The sequence below is a fragment of the Cervus elaphus genome, chromosome 20 (genome assembly GCF_910594005.1).
Source record: "Cervus elaphus chromosome 20, mCerEla1.1, whole genome shotgun sequence".
Lineage (NCBI taxonomy): Eukaryota > Metazoa > Chordata > Mammalia > Artiodactyla > Cervidae > Cervus > Cervus elaphus.
In genome coordinates, this window is record NC_057834.1 from 72,272,162 (window position 1) to 72,289,838 (window position 17,677).

At 42.6% G+C, this 17,677-nt stretch overlaps 1 protein-coding gene across 1 annotated transcript in view; it reads left to right on the plus strand.

Moving 5' to 3' along the window:
• The window catches only part of ABCA4 (ATP binding cassette subfamily A member 4), a 150,722-nt gene that overhangs the window by 68,954 nt on the left and 64,091 nt on the right, over positions 1–17,677 (plus strand). Inside the window, exons 12-16 of the mRNA XM_043878203.1 lie at positions 450–655; positions 1,310–1,486; positions 3,753–3,975; positions 10,632–10,853; positions 12,709–12,913. Of these exons, the coding sequence (XP_043734138.1) occupies positions 450–655; positions 1,310–1,486; positions 3,753–3,975; positions 10,632–10,853; positions 12,709–12,913 (1,033 nt within the window). The remainder of the gene's footprint in view (positions 1–449; positions 656–1,309; positions 1,487–3,752; positions 3,976–10,631; positions 10,854–12,708; positions 12,914–17,677) is intronic.

Below are 17,677 nucleotides of genomic sequence, written 5' to 3' on the forward strand. Positions count from 1 at the left end.
GCAGGAAGGTTCACCGCTGGGACTGTTTCTGTCTCTCTTTAAAACTCTTTTATCGGCAGGCTTTCTGATCTTCAAAGCAGCTTGTATCTGATGTGACCCCACTCCCTAGACTCCATGTACTGGGGAGTGAGAGCTGGGAGTATTTTTGTCATTTTGATGACTTGCATGTTTGGACAGCCTGGGACAGCCCAATTGTGCAGTCCTTACTAAACCTGCAGGGATGAGAGCAAGTCAGTGTTTCTAAGTCCCCTTTCACCCCCAAATCTACACCAACACTACAAGTTGAAAACTTGACACCAGAGCCCAGAGTTAAGCAAACGGCAAGTTTATAAGTCTTCTCACCTTTGACCCATCCACTGAGGCCGCAGCCCTGAGCCTCTGCCCTGTTTTGCCGTCGAGTGTTCGTGCTTGGTGTTCCTCAGACTCTCAGCCTTTGTGATTATCCACAGTGCTTGATCCTGGATAAGTTTGAAAGCTACGATGATGAATTTCAACTCACTCAGCGAGCCCTGTCCCTGCTGGAGGAAAACAGGTTCTGGGCTGGAGTGGTATTTCCAGACATGCACCCCTGGACCAGCTCCCTACCACCCCATGTGAAGTACAAGATCCGAATGGACATAGATGTGGTGGAGAAAACCAATAAGATCAAAGACAGGTGATGTTTCAGGAGATCTCAGAAGGCCCTGGGTATCCCCAGTGATGTATGAGGCAAGGAAAGGGGGCTCCTGTGGGCTCAGGCCACTCATCTCCTCCTGAGACAGAAGGGTCACTCGGAAAGGCACAGAAAAGCACTTTGGTATCAAAGAACTAAGTTAGACAGTTGACCCTGCTAGTTGGTGGGACCAGGCGAATGCAGCTACGTATGTTTACTTCCTCACCTCAGCACTTGTCCTTGGCTGGCCTTCAAGCAATTTGGAGATGAAAATCTCTAGGTATTGGGTTATCTTCACAGAGATCCTGCAAATGAGGTTTCACCAGAGTCACTGGGAAATTACATTTGTTACAGAGTAAGGGATTGAAACTGGGCTCAGCCTATACATTAATAAAATTAAGTTAAATCAGAGGAAGTAAGATAATTTGTAAAGCTCAAAGTAGAGTCCTTGAATGAAAGCCATTACAAATCATGCTGAGGCTAATATTCATCCCTGAGATTTAAACTGTGACCTAGAAAACAGAATCAGAGAGTGTGGAAAAGTTCAGGAGAGAGTTTCAGGAGAGTGAATGCCCAGTCCCCTCGTGCTTATAATGAATGAGTTGTCCTGTCCATTCCCATCCACATCCCTTGTCCCTGTCTCTGGTTTCTTCCCAGGTACTGGGATTCTGGCCCCAGAGCTGATCCTGTGGAAGACTTCCGATACATCTGGGGAGGGTTTGCCTATCTGCAGGACATGGTTGAACAGGGGATCACGAGGAGTCAGGCCCGGGAGGAGGTTCCTGTTGGAATCTATCTCCAGCAGATGCCTTACCCCTGCTTCGTGGATGACTCGTGAGTCGGAGGTCCCAGGCCCCCTCCAGGACAAGCTAATCAGGTTTCTGGGGTGGGGTGAAGGGGAGGTGCTCCCCAGGCTTCAATCTCTTTGGAGAAAAATCTTTTTGGGGTCCTGGGGCCAGCTCGGGGAGAACAGAGCTCTGATTGAGGAGCCTGCCCTGCCCCCTCAGCTGCAGGCAGGGCCAGATGGATAAGTAAAGTGGGAGAAAGGAGCTGGTGTTATGGGTAGAAAAGGGAAGGTGAAGAGTAAAGCAGGGAAAGTGAGGTTGGGGGAGGGAACACAGGCTTTTAAAAGTTCCACGACGTAATATGTTTGGTATGTGGAAGAGTTCAGGTCAGAGTGTTTGCCCAGTGATTGCCAAAACAGCAAATTAGGATTCTGCATCACAAGTAGGTCCGGTTCCTAGGAGCCCTGGAATAATGCAGCTCCTTCCCTAATTAACATTCCCATGATGTGTGCTTAATGAAAAGGTAGAGGGGTGTGTTAGATGAGCTTGGACCCCCTTTCCTGTCCACCCCCATCCCCAAGCCTGTACATTTGCTGGCCAGGAGCAAGACATGCAAGTATCCTACTGTTTTCTGAACATGCATGTGGGGGTGGAGTGGTAGAGGGTGGGACAAAGAGGGAGAAGGGGCTGGGAGGGCTCATTTACTGTGGTGGATTGGGGCAGAAACGTCCCAGGACGGGAGCAGAGATCTGCAATTGGCTTAGGGATTCGCCTCCTAGGAAAAAAAACTGGCAAGTTCACCATAGTGTGTATGTGGGTCTACGGGGTTCAGGGAGGAGAGAGATGTGCACAGCCTGAAGAAAAGAAGAGTCAAATTGCCAGCTGGCCAGGTTGTAAAAATAAAACCCAGTATGGGTGTAACACCTTAGTCCAATCAGTTCTTCTTGCTCAGCTCTGCAAAAGACTGAAAGAGATAACAGGGGCTGTTCCAAAGTCAGTTTAGGGTTGGACAATAGGCAGAGATGATAAATGGAACCAGGAGCAAAAGCCCAGGTCCACTTTTAAGATTAGAACAGGAGTGAGTGGCAGGGAACTGAGGTAGACAGTGAGGAGGCAGAAATTCTGGCCATTCAATGTGGGAGAGCCCTCTGGTGGCAGGTCTCAGAAGGGCAGACTTTATGAGTTTGATTCTCTTCTAGGGCCATCTTAGTGAAACTCTCCCACCCTGGAATTGGGCCCTTACTGTGTTACCCAGCAGCTTTCAATAGATAATAACCTCAAGGGCTTTACTAGCAAGGTCAAGTGTAGGGAAAACATATGTAAATTTCACACTAGAGTAATTCCAGAATACCAAATTTGCCCTGCTTGCTGGAATGAATATCCATGAATGTACTCCATGAGTATAGGCTGGTGGAATCAGTGACCATTGAATCACTGATTGATTTGTAAATGGGTCAGTTGCCTTCTAAAAGTGCCACAGTGACTAGTTATTTTGTGCCTCTTCCTGTATAACTGAGGTTTGATCCTCCAGGGTAGGCAGTGCTTCACTGGCTGACCCCTTGTGAGCTCAATTAATGATCTCACCACAACCAAGTTCCCTTGGTCCACCTTCTTGGACTTCAATATCAGTTAGCATGTATCTCTTCCAGTCACATCCTATCTTATCAGTCCTTTCCTGGGAGAAGAAGCTTCTTATAAGAAGCTATATAACATTTATAGTATGATTTAATTTACATGTTTTATGTATAGAGAGAACTCATCTATACTAACCAAAAAGCTAACTGAGATCTTATAAATAATGCTGTGTAATACATATACTATGTAATATACATAGTACAATTTTATTTACACATTTTACTCACAGAGTTTTCATCAGGGCTAACCAAAAGGCTACCAACTTGCTCTAAGGAAAAAAGTAATCCTTTGGGGCTACCCTAGTAGCTCAGATGGTAAAGAATCCATCTGCCAATGCAGGAGACCCAGATTCCATCCCTGGGTCGGGAAGATCCCCTGAAGGAGGAAATGGCAACCCACTCTAATATTCTTGCCTGGAAGATACCATGGACAGAGGACCCTGGTGGGCTACAGTCCATGGGGTTGCAAAGAATTGGACACAACTGAACAACTAACATACAATTTTGGGGGAGCAGAGTGCAATATATTAAAAGATTCAAGTCCATTGAATGCCCAGTGGAGATTTTTCTGCCTTTTCTCTCCACCTAGGCTTCATTCTCAATACATTACTTCATTACTCAAACATTTACTCCACCAGGTTCAGGGCAATCTACTATTCTGCTTCTCTCCTCTTGCTTTAGTTTTATGATCATCCTGAACCGCTGTTTCCCTATCTTCATGGTGCTGGCCTGGATCTACTCTGTCTCCATGACTGTAAAGAGCATCGTCTTGGAGAAGGAGTTGAGACTGAAGGAAACCTTGAAAAATCAGGGTGTCTCCAACAGGGTGATTTGGTGTACCTGGTTCCTGGACAGCTTCTCCATCATGTTGATGAGCATCTGCCTGCTGACGATATTCATCATGGTAAGCCAGATGGAGAAGGTCCAGAAAACCTTGAGTAGTTTTGTTCCTCTTACTTTCCTTCCTGTTAATGAACTTGTACCTAGATTAGTCATCTCACCAACAATGATAGCATGACATGTAGTTGTCTTGCCATTTAGGCCAAAGTGGAAGACAGAGAGACAAATTCTTCCCCAAGGAGCCGCTGTATCAGAGCATCTTCCCTGCCCCCACTTCCTGCCTGAGGAGCCACAATCTATTAATAGATTAGCCAACCCCATTACATGAACTATCTGGAAAAGCTGCTGTTAGCAGATCCCAGACTCTGCTAACTGGGTGGTTGTATGTACAAAGGGTTCTATCTTTTCAAACACAGAAGAAATGAATCTAAGGAGTGTTTTCTTGGGATTACTGTCCCATCCACTAGCTGGAGTGGGGATGTGGAGAGCCTTTTCAGTATATTAGGAGAGGAGATCTGGACTGTTTTTTAATGACCATCATGGTCACTCCATTCATTGCTTGACCAAAGAACATTCTGATGCCTACAAAATCTTGGATAGAATTTGGAGTCCATCCTTTCTCAGTGACAGATATTTTATCAGCACAGACAGCATGCATAGGTCATTGTCCACAAATTTACAGCTCCCATGCAAGCTAAACTTGTATATAAAACTTTATTTCATAATACCCTTTTGTGCTTCATGTTTAACTCCTCCACAATAGATGACCTTTTGTACTTGTTAAGTGATGGGACATAAATTTAGGTAGTTTTTCACATTTATTTGTTGGGATTTAGTATAAGGCTTAGACTTCAGGCTTTGCAAGCTTCTGATAACTTGTTGTGCCTCTTTGCCATCATGCTATTAAGAGCTCCTTGCGCTAAGCAGTATGTGTGCTGATGCATAGGCTCCGGCTAAGCGTGTCCCTTGTTATGCTGGACCATACCTGGTGGTTGCTTGATCCAAGAATATTCCATCACATATCTTGGCCAACCAACACATATCCAGTTAAACCAAATCCTGTCCCTTCTCTTTGCAGTAAAATGTACTAAGTCTGAATGGTTTCGGTGTAAGTGTTACATTGAGATTCAGTGAGCAGTGACCTTAGCCAAACCCTGGGCTAGAGCCCTATCAGAACCAATGCTGATTTTGAAGTCAGCCTGCTCAGTCTGACCAGACCCAGATGTAGCATTAAATATCCAAAGGGTCCTGGAGTTCCACAGAGAGGAGGGGAGAAGCTGAGTCACTTGTCTTCCTCTAGGTATCTTTGTTCCTTCCCACCCTTTAGTCTATTCTTTTCCTCACTACTAAGACATTTAGTGTCCTCGGAATCAAAGGAGTCAAAATACGTGAGCATCTGACTCTTGCAAAATGCATAAACATGCATGACACCTTGTAATGGCCCTGAGACTTGTTGCTGATAAGTGACATTGAGATTTGCCTCCCTAAGAATGGGCATTAGGACTTCAAAGCTTTTTGGACGTGAGGTAAAGAATGTTTATGAAGACTTTCTTCTACAAAAGGGTTTCTCCTTGTGGGAACCAGGACATTGTTCCAGTGATGGCGGAAACAGAGCTTTCCACAACAAAATAGGATTTTCCTTTGAATGACGTTCTCATCTTTCCCCTGTCCTTACTTCCCACCTCAACTAAGCAGGAAAGAAGCTGGAAGCTGGGACAATGGAAGGGTTCCATTGTTATTCAAGCTATTAAACAAAAAAGAAAAGTGGTCATAAGAAAAAGCCAAGGCCAACCACTTTCATCTCTATCTTAAGTCAATGAGAAATTATATAGCCTAGAAGTTTGTAGGACCTTACTTTGATCTGAGATAAGAAATTGATTTCATTCTTTTGAGATTAACAACCATCTTAAAGGTCTTCCAGCCAAAAGCCACGTGTTCAGTCAGGGACTTGCTTTTATTGAGTTGCATGGCATTAAGGATAAGGAGATTTCCAGGGTAAAGCTCTTTCATATAAAATCAGGCCTCTGAGTCTTAATCATGATTTTATTTAGATTTCCTCAAAGTTTGCTTTTAGTTAAAAACATGGCTCTTTTCCACCTTCTTTGCCATTTGTTTTATTCCATTTTTCAATCTGTTCTGTCAGTGCCCAGCAGGCACGACAGCATGAAGGAAGAAGAAATGGTAGTAGCAGGAGGTAAGTGGCACATTTTTTTTGTATTCAGATCTTGCATGCCCATTACTGATATTGCTCTAGAGGAGAAAATGGCAACCCACTCTGTTATTCTTGCCTTGAAAATTCCATGGACAGAGGAGCCTAGTGGACTGCAGTCCATGGGGTCACAAAGAGTTGGACATGACTGAGAGTACAAACATCAGTTTCAGTTCAATTCAGTCGCTCAGTCATGTCCGACTCTGCAACCCCATGAACCGCAGCACGCCAGGCCTCCCTGTCCATCACCAACTCCCGGAGTCCATCCAAACTCATGTCCATTGAGTTGGTGATGCCATCTAACCATCTCATCCTCTGTCGTCCCCTTCTCCTCCTGCCTTCAATCTTTCCCAGCATCAGGGTCTTTTCAAATGAGTCAGCTCTTCACATCAGGTGGCCAAAATATTGGAGTTTCAGCTTCAACATCAGTCCTTCCAATGAACACCCAGAACGGATGGGCTGGTTGGATCTCCTTGCAGTCCAAGGGACTCTCAAGAGTCTTCTTCAACTCCGCAGTTCAAAGCATCAATTCTTTGGCACTCAGCTTTCTTCACAGTCCAACTCTCATATCCATACATGACCACTGGAAAAACCATAGCCTTGACTAGACGGACCTTTGTTGACAAAATGATGTCTCTGCTTTTTAATATGCTGTCTAGGTTGGTCATACTTTCCTTCCAAGGAGTAAGGGTCTTTTAATTTCATAGCTGCAATCACCATCTGCAGTGATTTTGGAGCCCAGAAAAATAAAGTCTGACACTGCTTCCACTGATTCTCCATCTATTTGCCATGAAGTGATGGGACCAGATGCCATGATCTTAGTTTTCTGAATGTTGAGCTTTAAGCCAACTTTTTCACTCTCCTCTTTTACTTTCATCAAGAGGCTCTTTAGTTCTTCTTCACTTTCTGCCATAAGGGTGGTGTCATCTGCATATCTGAGGTTATTGATATTTCTCCCAGGTTCCTTGATTCCAGCTTGTGCTTCTTCTAGCCCAGCGTTTCTCATGATGTACTCTGCATATAAGTTAAATAAGCAGAGTGACAATATACAGCCTTGACGTACTCCTTTTCCTATTTGGAACCAGCTGTTGTTCCATGTCCAGTTCTAACTGTTGCTTCCTGACCTGCATACAGGTTTCTCAAGAGGCAGGTCAGGTGGTCTGGTATTCCCATCTCTTTCAGAATTTTCCACAGTTTATCGTGATCCACACAAAGTCAAAGGCTTTGGCATAATCAATAAAGCAGAAATAGTTGTTTTTCTGGAACTCCCTTGCTTTTTCTATGATCCAGCGGATGTTGGCAATTTGATCTCTGGTTCCTCTGCCCTTTCTAAAACCAGCTTAAACCTCTGGAAATTCATGGTTCACATATTGCTGAAGCCTGGCTTGGAGAATTTTGAGCATTACTTTATTAGCATGTGAGATGAGTGCAATTGTGCAGTAGTTTGAGCATTCTTTGACATTGCCTTTCTTTAGTATTGGAATGAAAACGGACCTTTTGCAGTCCTGTGGCCACTGCTGAGTTTTCCAAATTTGCTGACATATTGAGTGCAGCACTTGCACAGCATCATCTTTCAGGATTTGAAATAGCTCAACTGGAATTCCATCACCTCCACGAGCTTTGTTCATAGTGATGCTTCCTAAGGCCCACTTGACTTCACATTCCAGGATGTCTGGCTCTAGGTGAGTGATCACACCATCATAATTATCTGGGTCGTGAAGATCTTTTTTGTACAGTTTTTCTGTGTATTCTTGCCACCTCTTCTTAATATCTTCTGTTTCTGTTAGGTCCCTATAATTTCTGTCCTTTAGTGAGCCCATCTTTGTATGAAGTGTTCCCTTGGTATCTCTACTTTTCTTGAGGAGATCTCTAGTCTTTCCCATTCTATTATTTTCCTCTATTTCTTTGCACTGATCACTGAGGAAGGTTTTCTTCTCTCTCCTTGCTGTTCTTTGGAACTCTGCATTCAAATGGGTATATCTTTCCTTTTCTCCTTTGTTTTTTGCTTCTCTTCACAGCTATTTGTAAGGCCTCCTCAGACAGCCATTTTGCTTTTTGGCATTTCTTTTTCTTGGGAATGGTCTTAATCCCTGTCTCCTGTACAGTGTCACGAACCTCCGTCCATAGTTCATCAGGCACTCTGTCTATCAGATCTAGTCCCTTAAATCTATTTCTCACTTCCACTGTATAATCCTAAGGGATTGATTTAGGTCATACCTGAATGGTCTAGTGATTTCCCCCACTTTCTTCAATTTAAGTCTGAATTTGACAATAAGGAGTTCATAATCTGAGCCACAGTCAGCTCCCGGTCTTGTTTTCGCTGACTGTATAGAGCTTCTCCATCTTTGGCTGCAAAGAATATAATCAATCTGATTTTGGTGTTGACCATCTGGTGATGTCTATGTGTAGAGTCTTCTCTTGTGTTGTTGGAAGAGGGCGTTTGCTATGACCAGTGCCTTCTCTTGGCAAAACTCTATTAGCCTTTGCCCTGCTTCATTCTGTACTCCAAGGCCAAATTTGCCTGTTACTCCAGGTATTTCTTGACTTTCTACTTTTGCATTCCAGTCCCCTATAACGAAAAGGACATCTTTTTGGGGTATTAGTTCTAAAGGGTCTTGTAGGTCTTCATAGAACCATTCAACTTCAGCTTTCTTCAGCGTTACTGGTCGGGGCATAGACTTGGATTACTGTGATATTGAATGGTTTGCCTTGGAAATGAACAGAGATCATTCTGTCATTTTTGAGATTGCATCCAAGTACTGCATTTCGGACTCTTTTGTTGACTATGATGGCTACTCCATTTCTTCTAAGGGATTCCTGCCCCACAGTAGAAGATATAATGGTCATCTGAGTTAAATTCACCCATTCCAGTCCATCTTAGTTCACTGATTCCTAGAAGGCCAACATTCACTCTTGCCATCTCCTGTTTGACCACTTCCAATTTGCCTTGATTCATGGTCCTAACATTCCAGGTTCCTATGCAGTATTGCTCTTCACAGCGTTGGACTGTGCTTCTATAACCAGTTCCATCCACAACTGGGTGTTGTTTTTGCTTTGGCTCCATCCCTTCATTCTTTCTGGAGTTATTTCTCCACTGATCTCCCATAGCATATTGGGCACCTACCGACCTAGGGAGTTCATCTTTCAGTGTCCTATCTTTTTGCCTTTTCATACTGTTCATGGGGTTCTCAAGGCAAGAATACTGAAGTGGTTTGCCATCCCCTTCTCCAGTGGACCACATTCTGTCAGTACACACATACACACTCACATACACACACACAAATATTGCTACTTGGTTTCTCTTCTCTACTTAGAGAAACCCAGTGCTTTTGGGTACCCCTACCAAATAATCAGAACCAATTCAAGAGGTAAAGCAATCTGTACCTTTATGTTCCCAAGAAAATAACAGGATGATCTATATGTATTTGGAGTTATGTGCAAATGGTAAAAATCCTCATAGGAGGCCTATAGCAAAAGACAAACAAGTAGGCTTGATCAATGATGTAATTGGATAGTAGCTCACTTATTAAAAATAGCTAGTTTTGTCCTATTTTCTACATAGCCAGTGATTGACCCATTAATTAACATGAAAGGTACTGAGTATTGTCCACAGGTTCTATGAAATGTATTTCTATAATATCATGTGCTGCAAGGATTAAACCACTTTCAAGTGATGTGGATGAACTATAGACATTTTCACCAATGTGAGAGGCAAATCTCAGATTCTAAGTAAAAATGATTAAGTCAGCAGACCAGGTGGTGGTGGTTTAGTCTCTAAGTCGTGTCCAACTCTTGCAACCCCATGGACTATAGCCTGCTAGGTTCCTCTGTCCATGGAATTTTCCAGGAAAGGATGCTGGAGTGGGTTGCCATTTCCCAGGACCAAAGCAAAATGTTAAAGCTTGTTGGGTGGTCTCCCACCTCCCTGTTTTGTTCCTTATCAATTCAGTATATCACAGGAACTACTGATGCTCCAAGACCCCCTTTGCAGATCTCCCTCCCTGCTCGAGGCTTCTTCCTCCACACTTTTGTCTTCCCAAGGATTTCATCACTGAACCATAATTACTCAGTACTGATAGGTAGCTTAATACGTTACCCTCCTAGGAGAAAATGACAGAATTAGAATTAAAGGACCTCAACATATTGAGTATTAAGTGTGGAAAATTAGACACTAACAGGGCTTCCCTGGTGGCATAGACGGTAAAGAATCTGCCTGAGATGCAGAAAACTGGGGTTCAATTCCTGGATCAGGAAGATCCCCTGGAGAAGGGACTAGATACCCACCCCATTATTCTTGTCTGGAGAATTCCATGGACAGAGGGGTGTGGTGGGCTACAGTCCATGGTATCACAAAGAGTCAAATACAACTGAGCGACTAACACACAGTGGGCTCATGGGAGAGATCCCTTTGGGACAGAGGGCTTCTGAACACATAGAGATCACTTCCTAAAGGGGTGGGGCTCCTGGGTATGGGTGGAAATTACTGACTCAAGTGGCCGCTTTGGTTTCAGCATGGAAGGATCCTACATTACAGCAATCCGTTCGTCCTCTTCCTGTTCCTGTTGGCTTTCTCCACGGCTACGATCATGCAGTGCTTCCTGCTCAGCACCTTCTTCTCCAGGGCCAATCTGGCAGCAGCCTGTAGTGGCGTCATCTACTTCACCCTCTACCTGCCACATGTTCTCTGCTTCGCTTGGCAGGACCGAATTACAGCCGACATGAAGATGGCTGTGGTAAGGGACCCTGGGCTTACACCCAGAATATGATGCGTTCCATTTGTAGGGTATGTAGCAGTCTGAGAGGACTGGCTCTCCCTTTAGGGGGCCACTTTGCCTTTTGGCAGAAATGAACATAAGGTTTAAAGGCACAGGTACAAAAGTGGGAGTAGTCTTCATCTTGAGCAACCTAACAGTTCCTCCTCTACAAATCTTCCCTGGGAAGTAATTGAAAACCAGTTCAGCTCATGGGTCCCTTTGTGTATCCATAAGAGGAGAACAGTGAGGCCCATTTAACTCAGTTCTTTTTTTTCCCCTAGCATTTGAGAAGATTCATAAGGGAGGGAGCTTCTCCCTTACCATTCTGCCCAGAAAGATGTTTTCATAAATTAAAAGTTTTTGTTTCTCTGTAAAAGAACTTGAATCAGAGTAGCTCTAATGTGTCTTTGTCATGTTCTACTAGGGCACTCAGAGAGGGGTGCACAAATGAGCCAGCTGGGCCCTCTTCCCAGGAGAGGTCTCCAGAAATTGACTCTGGATTGCCTGAGAGACCTCTTCACAATGCCCAAACAACATGTTTTTCTTTTTTTTTTTTTCTCTAATTGTTTTCAAATGATCTATGTCCACTCTCTCATTAACCAGACTAAACAGCTTCTAAGCCCTGTAAGGGTGCAAATTTCTTTGTCCTCCAAAATCTCACTATCTGTGGTTCTTTGTACACTGCAGTAGAGAAAGGACTGTCACCTGCATCTCACGGGAAAATTTAAGTTGAACTTGTTCTCATGACTCAAGATTATTTGGCTCAAGTGCTGCCAGGGCAGCTGCCTTTTATTTCTCATGTTGAATAAGAATTAACTACTGTCGTTTATGGCACCTAATTTTCTAACATGATCACAGTGGGCAAGAAATTTTTATGATTCTGCCTGTTGGCCAAGCTGGGCTATCTTGGCATACTGTGTAGACAGTTGGTACTTAGAAGCCACAACTAGTTCCTTGCATGTGTGGATCTACCAGGAAGTTATAGTTCTGGCTGCTCTGTGGACCAGGGCTGGGCTGAGATTTTTTAAATGGTTTTTGTGAAGATATAGCTAGGGAATCCCTTCCTTCTTCAGAGAGACGCTCTGAACCCCATCTTGTGTCCTGCAAACTAGAGGTAGGCCTCCCAGCAGAGCAAGTGGGAATAGTTCATCCCTCTGTGTGTGCTTTCTGCCATGCCAGGGAGCAACCGTGGGGATGTGGCTGGGGGACTTTCTCTTTAGACTTTCTGCATACCACCTATTCAGTTACTTGTGCTCTTCAAGGAGATTCTAAGGAAAAGATTTTCCCTAGTCTGGAAATGAGAAAAGGTGATAGTCATTATAACCTGAGGGTTTTTGGCCTAACATTGCTCAGGAGGTCATGAGACAATATCCTGTCTAGCCTTCTAGTCTGCCCTAGAACACTGATGACTTTATGGACACTTCTATTGGGATTCTCACAAAGCAGCTCAAGTTAGCTTCTTTGTTGTACCAAAAACTGTGAGATTTTATGAAAGAGGTAGGTAGAAGCAGGGAAGGGTAGGAAGACAAGCTTGAGGACCTTTGGTCCTTTGCTGTGTTGTGCCATGTTGTGTTGTCTTTGCTAGTGCACTACTGTGATCCATTGGACAGGTGAAAGGTGGCCAAGTAGGTATTGGGCAGGGGTCCCTGAGGCCTGAGAAGTACTCCCAGAACTCTCTTCCTGTGGGAAGACTGCCTTAACCCCTCCCTGGGGTGGTCTTACACCAGAATACATTATAGACCCTCCATTGGCCTTCCTCCCTACCTTGTGGGTTCTGTTGGGTTGGGTTAAAGATCCTCTGCTCATCTTTCATGCCTTCTTTGCCCCACTGCAGAGCCTGCTGTCTCCTGTGGCATTTGGGTTTGGCACTGAGTACCTGGCTCGTTTTGAAGAGCAAGGTGTGGGGCTGCAGTGGAGCAATATTGGGAATAGTCCCATGGAAGGGGATGAATTCAGTTTTCTGATGTCCATGAAGATGATGCTCCTTGATGCTGCTCTGTATGGCTTGCTTGCCTGGTATCTTGACCAGGTGTTTCCAGGTAAGGGTCCTCTTCCATAGGATAAAGGTAATTATATTCTTTAGTTCCTCTGCCTTTTCACTCTAGTTTAAATCTTAATCAAATATCCCATGCTTTTGGATTGGAAGAATTAATATTGTTCAAATGGCCATACTTCCCAAAGCAATCTACAGATTTAATGGGATCCCTATTGAATTACTCCAGTATTCTCGCATGGAGAATTCCATGGACTGTATAGTCCATGGGGTCGCAAATAGTCAGACATGACTGAGTGACTTTCACTTACTCACTCACTCACTATCAAATTACTCAAGATATTTTTCACAGAACTAGAACAAATAATCCTAAAATTTATATGGAACCATGAAAGACGCAAAATTGCCAAAGTAATCCTGAGGAAAAAGAACAAAGCTGGAAGCATAACCTCCCAGACTTCAGACAACACTACAAAACTATAGGAATCAAAACAGCATGGTATTGGAGCAAAAACAGACAAATGGATCAGTGAAACAGAATATAGAGCCCATGATTAAATCCACACACCTACACCCAATTAATCTTTGGTAAAGGAGGTAAGGATGTACAATAGAGAAAATACAGTCTCTTTAGCAAGTGATGTTGGGAAAGCTGGACAGCTACATGTAAATCAATGAAATTAGAACACAGCCTCACCTTTAACACAAAAATAAACTCAAAATGGTTTAAAGACTTAAAATATAAGACATGATACCATAAAACTCCTAGAAAGGGATATAGGCAAAACACTCTTGAACATAATTATAGAAATGCTTTCCCAGGTCAGTCTCCTAAGGCAAAAGAAATAAAAGCAAAAATAAACAAATGGAACATAATTAAACTTCTTAGATTTTGCACAGCAAAAAAGGCATAAAGCAAAAAGACAGTCTATGGACTAGAAGAAAATGATTGCAAACAATGCAATAGGCAAGGGATTAATTTCCAAAACATACAAACAGCTTACACAACTCAACAGCAAAAAACAACAACCAAATCAAAAAATGGGCAGAAGACATTTATTCAAAGAAGAATAGACATTTATTCAAAGAAGACATACAGATGATCAATGAGCTCATGAAAAGATGCTCAACACTGCTAACTATTAAAGAAATGCAAATCAAAAATATAGTGAGGTACTAGTTAGAATGGCCATCATTAATAAGTCTGCAAATAACAAATGCTGGAGAGGGTGTGGAGAAAAGGGACCCCTCCTATACTATTGGTGGGAATGTAAATTCATACAGCCACTATGGAAGGTAGTCTGGAGGTTCCTTAAAAAAATTAAAAATAGAGCTGCCATATAATTCATCTCATTCCTGGGCATATATCCAGAGAAAACTGTAATTTGAAAAGATACATGCACCTGAATATTCAAAGCAGCACTATTTATAATAACCAAGGAATAGAAGCAAACTATGTGTCCACTGACAGAGGAATGGATAAAGAATATATATACAATGGAATACTACTCAGCCTTAAAAAGAATGAAATAATGCCATTTGCAGTGATGTGGGTGCACCTAGATATTGTCAAACTGAGTGAAGTAAGTCAGATACAGAAAGACAGAAATCACATGATGTCACTTATATGTGAAATCTAAAAACATGGTGCAAATGTTTTGTTATTTACAAAAGAGAAAGACTCACAGACATGGAAAAGAAACTTATAGAGACTTTCCTGATGGTCCAGGAACTAAGAATTTGCACTCCCAATGCAGGGGGCCTGGGTTCAATCCCTGGTCCAGGAACCAGATCCCACACACCACAACTAGAAAAATAGGTCCTGCATCCCACATGTTAGAATGAAGACTGAAGATCCTGCATGCCACAACAAAGACCTAGAGCAGCAAAATAAATAAATATAAATAAATATTTTTAAAAAGAAGAAAAAAAAGAAAATGAACTTATGGTTACTAAAGGTGATAGCAGAGTTGTTGCTGCTGCTGCTAAGTCGCATCAGTCGTGTCCGACTCTGTGCAACCCCATAGACGGCAGCCCACCAGGATCCCCCGTCTCCAGGCAAGAACACTGGAGTGGGTTGCCATTTCCTTCTCCAGTGCATGAAAGTGAAAAGTGAAAATGAAGTCGCTCAGTCGTGTCCGACTCTTAGTGACCCCATGGACCGCAGCCTACCAGACTCCTCCATCCATGGGATTTTCCAGGCAAGAGTACTGGAGTGGGTTGCCATTGCCTTCTCCAATAGCAGGGTAGGGGGGATAAATTAGGAGTTTGTGATTAACATATGCACAGTACTATATATAATGTAGATAAACAACGGAGACCTGCTGTACAGCACAGGGAACTATATTCAATATCTTATAACAACCTATAATGGGAAAGAATCTAAAAAAGGAATAGGTATGGTGTACAGCAAAGTAATTCTACCAAACCTAATACAACATTTTATATCAACTATACTTCAATTTTTTCAAAATCTTATTCTTTCTGAAGTCTTTCAGCTTGAACTCTCAGAACCCATATTTAAATCTTAAATCGAGGAACCAAAAATCCATCAGTGAATGCTTGACTCACCTTTAGAAATAGATTCCGAATCTGATCCATTGTTACCACCTCTACACAACCTTCTCAGTCCAAGCCTCCTCCTTCCATCATCATCTCTTACCAGTCTGTTCTCCACACTGTGTTCAGAGAGATCATTTCGGAATCTAGGTCACGTGGTATCAATCCTCTCTTCAAATTCTTCAGAAGATGTCAGTGTAAGAAGATGCTGAACTCACCTTCCCTCATAGAGAACTGAGTCTTCAGCTTCATATGGAACCATTTCCTCTTTAAAAAAAACCTAAAGTCCGGCTGAGTGATAACTACACATCAGGCAAAGCAAGCCCCCACCCTTGGCACAGTGATCCACAACCAGGAGGGATCTCAGAACCCAACACCCATTTGCTACTTGTATTCATCATAATATTGGAAGTCCTAGCCACAGCAGTCAGACAAGAAAAAGAAATTAAACACATCCAAATCAGAAAAGAGGTACATTTATACATAGTAACATTTGTAGATGACATTATTTTAGGTATAGAAAACTCTAAAGACTCCATCAAAAAAAAAAAAAAAAAACCTGTTAGAACTAATTTAAAAATTCAGTAAAATTACAGGATACAAATTCCATACACAAAAATCTCTGAGCACCAAAGAATTGATGCTTTTGAACTGTGGTGTTGGAAAAGACTCTTGAGAGTCCCTTGGACTGCAAGGAGATCAAACCGGTCCATCCTAAAGGAAATCAGTCCTGAATATTCATTAGAAGGACTGATGCTTAAGCTGAAGCTCCAATACTTTGGCCACCTGATGCAAAGAACTGGTTCATTGGAAAAGACCATGATGCTGGTAAAGACTGAAGGCAGGAAGAGAAGGGGACGACAGAGGATGAGATGGTTGTATGGTATCACTGACTTGATGGACATGAGTTTGAACAAGCTCGGGGAGTTGGTGATGGACAGGGAAGCCTGGTGTGCTGCAGTCCATGGGGTCACAAAGAGTTGGACACAACTGAGCAACTGAACTGAACTGATGAATAACAAGGGCACTTCTATCATTCTGAACACTCCAAAGGTTTTAAGAGCTCTGTACCAGGAACTGTGGACAAAGATCAAGTATTACTTTGTATTCTATACACACTGCAATATATCTCATTTGGGGGGAAGAGAGAGTCAATGGACATAATTCAACTTTATAACAGTGAATTCAAAGAAATATACTTGACTTTCTCAGCCTCCATTATTTCCATCTCACTTGGCCATTAGAGAGAGGTATAATAAATGAAAATTAATTAGATTAAAAATAAAATTTGTGCATATTTCAAGAGCTTTCTTTTAGCCAAGCTAAAGCTTTAATGTGTTCAACCACTATGTACTAAGCAGCACCAGTGTATTAGGCTCAGTAGCACAGGTACTCAGAAAAGAAGGAGTGGAAAAAACTGACACAAGCCTGTCCTTGAGGGATTACAGTCTAGCATTGCCATAAAGCACAGGGTAACTATTAAATAAGCAAAGATAATATTCTCACAAAATCAACATTTATAGGCAGCAAGCTAAGAGAACTGGACTAGAAACTTGGTAGTTTATTCTTTGAAACTCAAGTGGATCCAGTAGGATGGTATGGTTAAGATTAGTGGTGTTGGGCTTCCCTGGTAGCTCAATGATGAAGAATCCACCTGCCAATGTAGGAGACACAGGTTTGATCCCTGGTCCTGGAAGATCCCACATGCCATACAACAACTAAACTCATGTGCCAAAACTATTGAGCCTTTGCTCTGGAGCCTGGGAGCTGAAATTACTGAGCCCACAGACTGCAACCCCTGGAGGCTGTGAGCTCCAGAGCCTGTGTTTTGCAACAAGAGCAGCCCCCGCAATGAGAAGCCCATGCACCACAACTAGAGAGTAGCCCCCACTCACTGCAACTAGAGAAAAGCCCATGCAGCAGTAAAGAACCAGCGCAGCCAAAAATAATTAATTTTTTTTTTAAAAGATCAGTGGTATTAGAACCAGACTACCAGTGTTGGAATTCTTACACCTCTATTAAATTAGCTGTGACATTGGACAGAAGCTTCAAATTCCATGTGCCTTAATTTCCTTATCCACAAGAATAGTAATACTACCTATCCCTTTGTGTTATTTAGCACATTGATTAAATTATTTAGCACATTGAAGGGGCTCACAGTTATGTTTGACACAGAAAGAACATTCAACAAATGTTAATGATTATCATCACTATTATTATCTGGTAACTGTTGAAAAGAGCATGCTTAAAT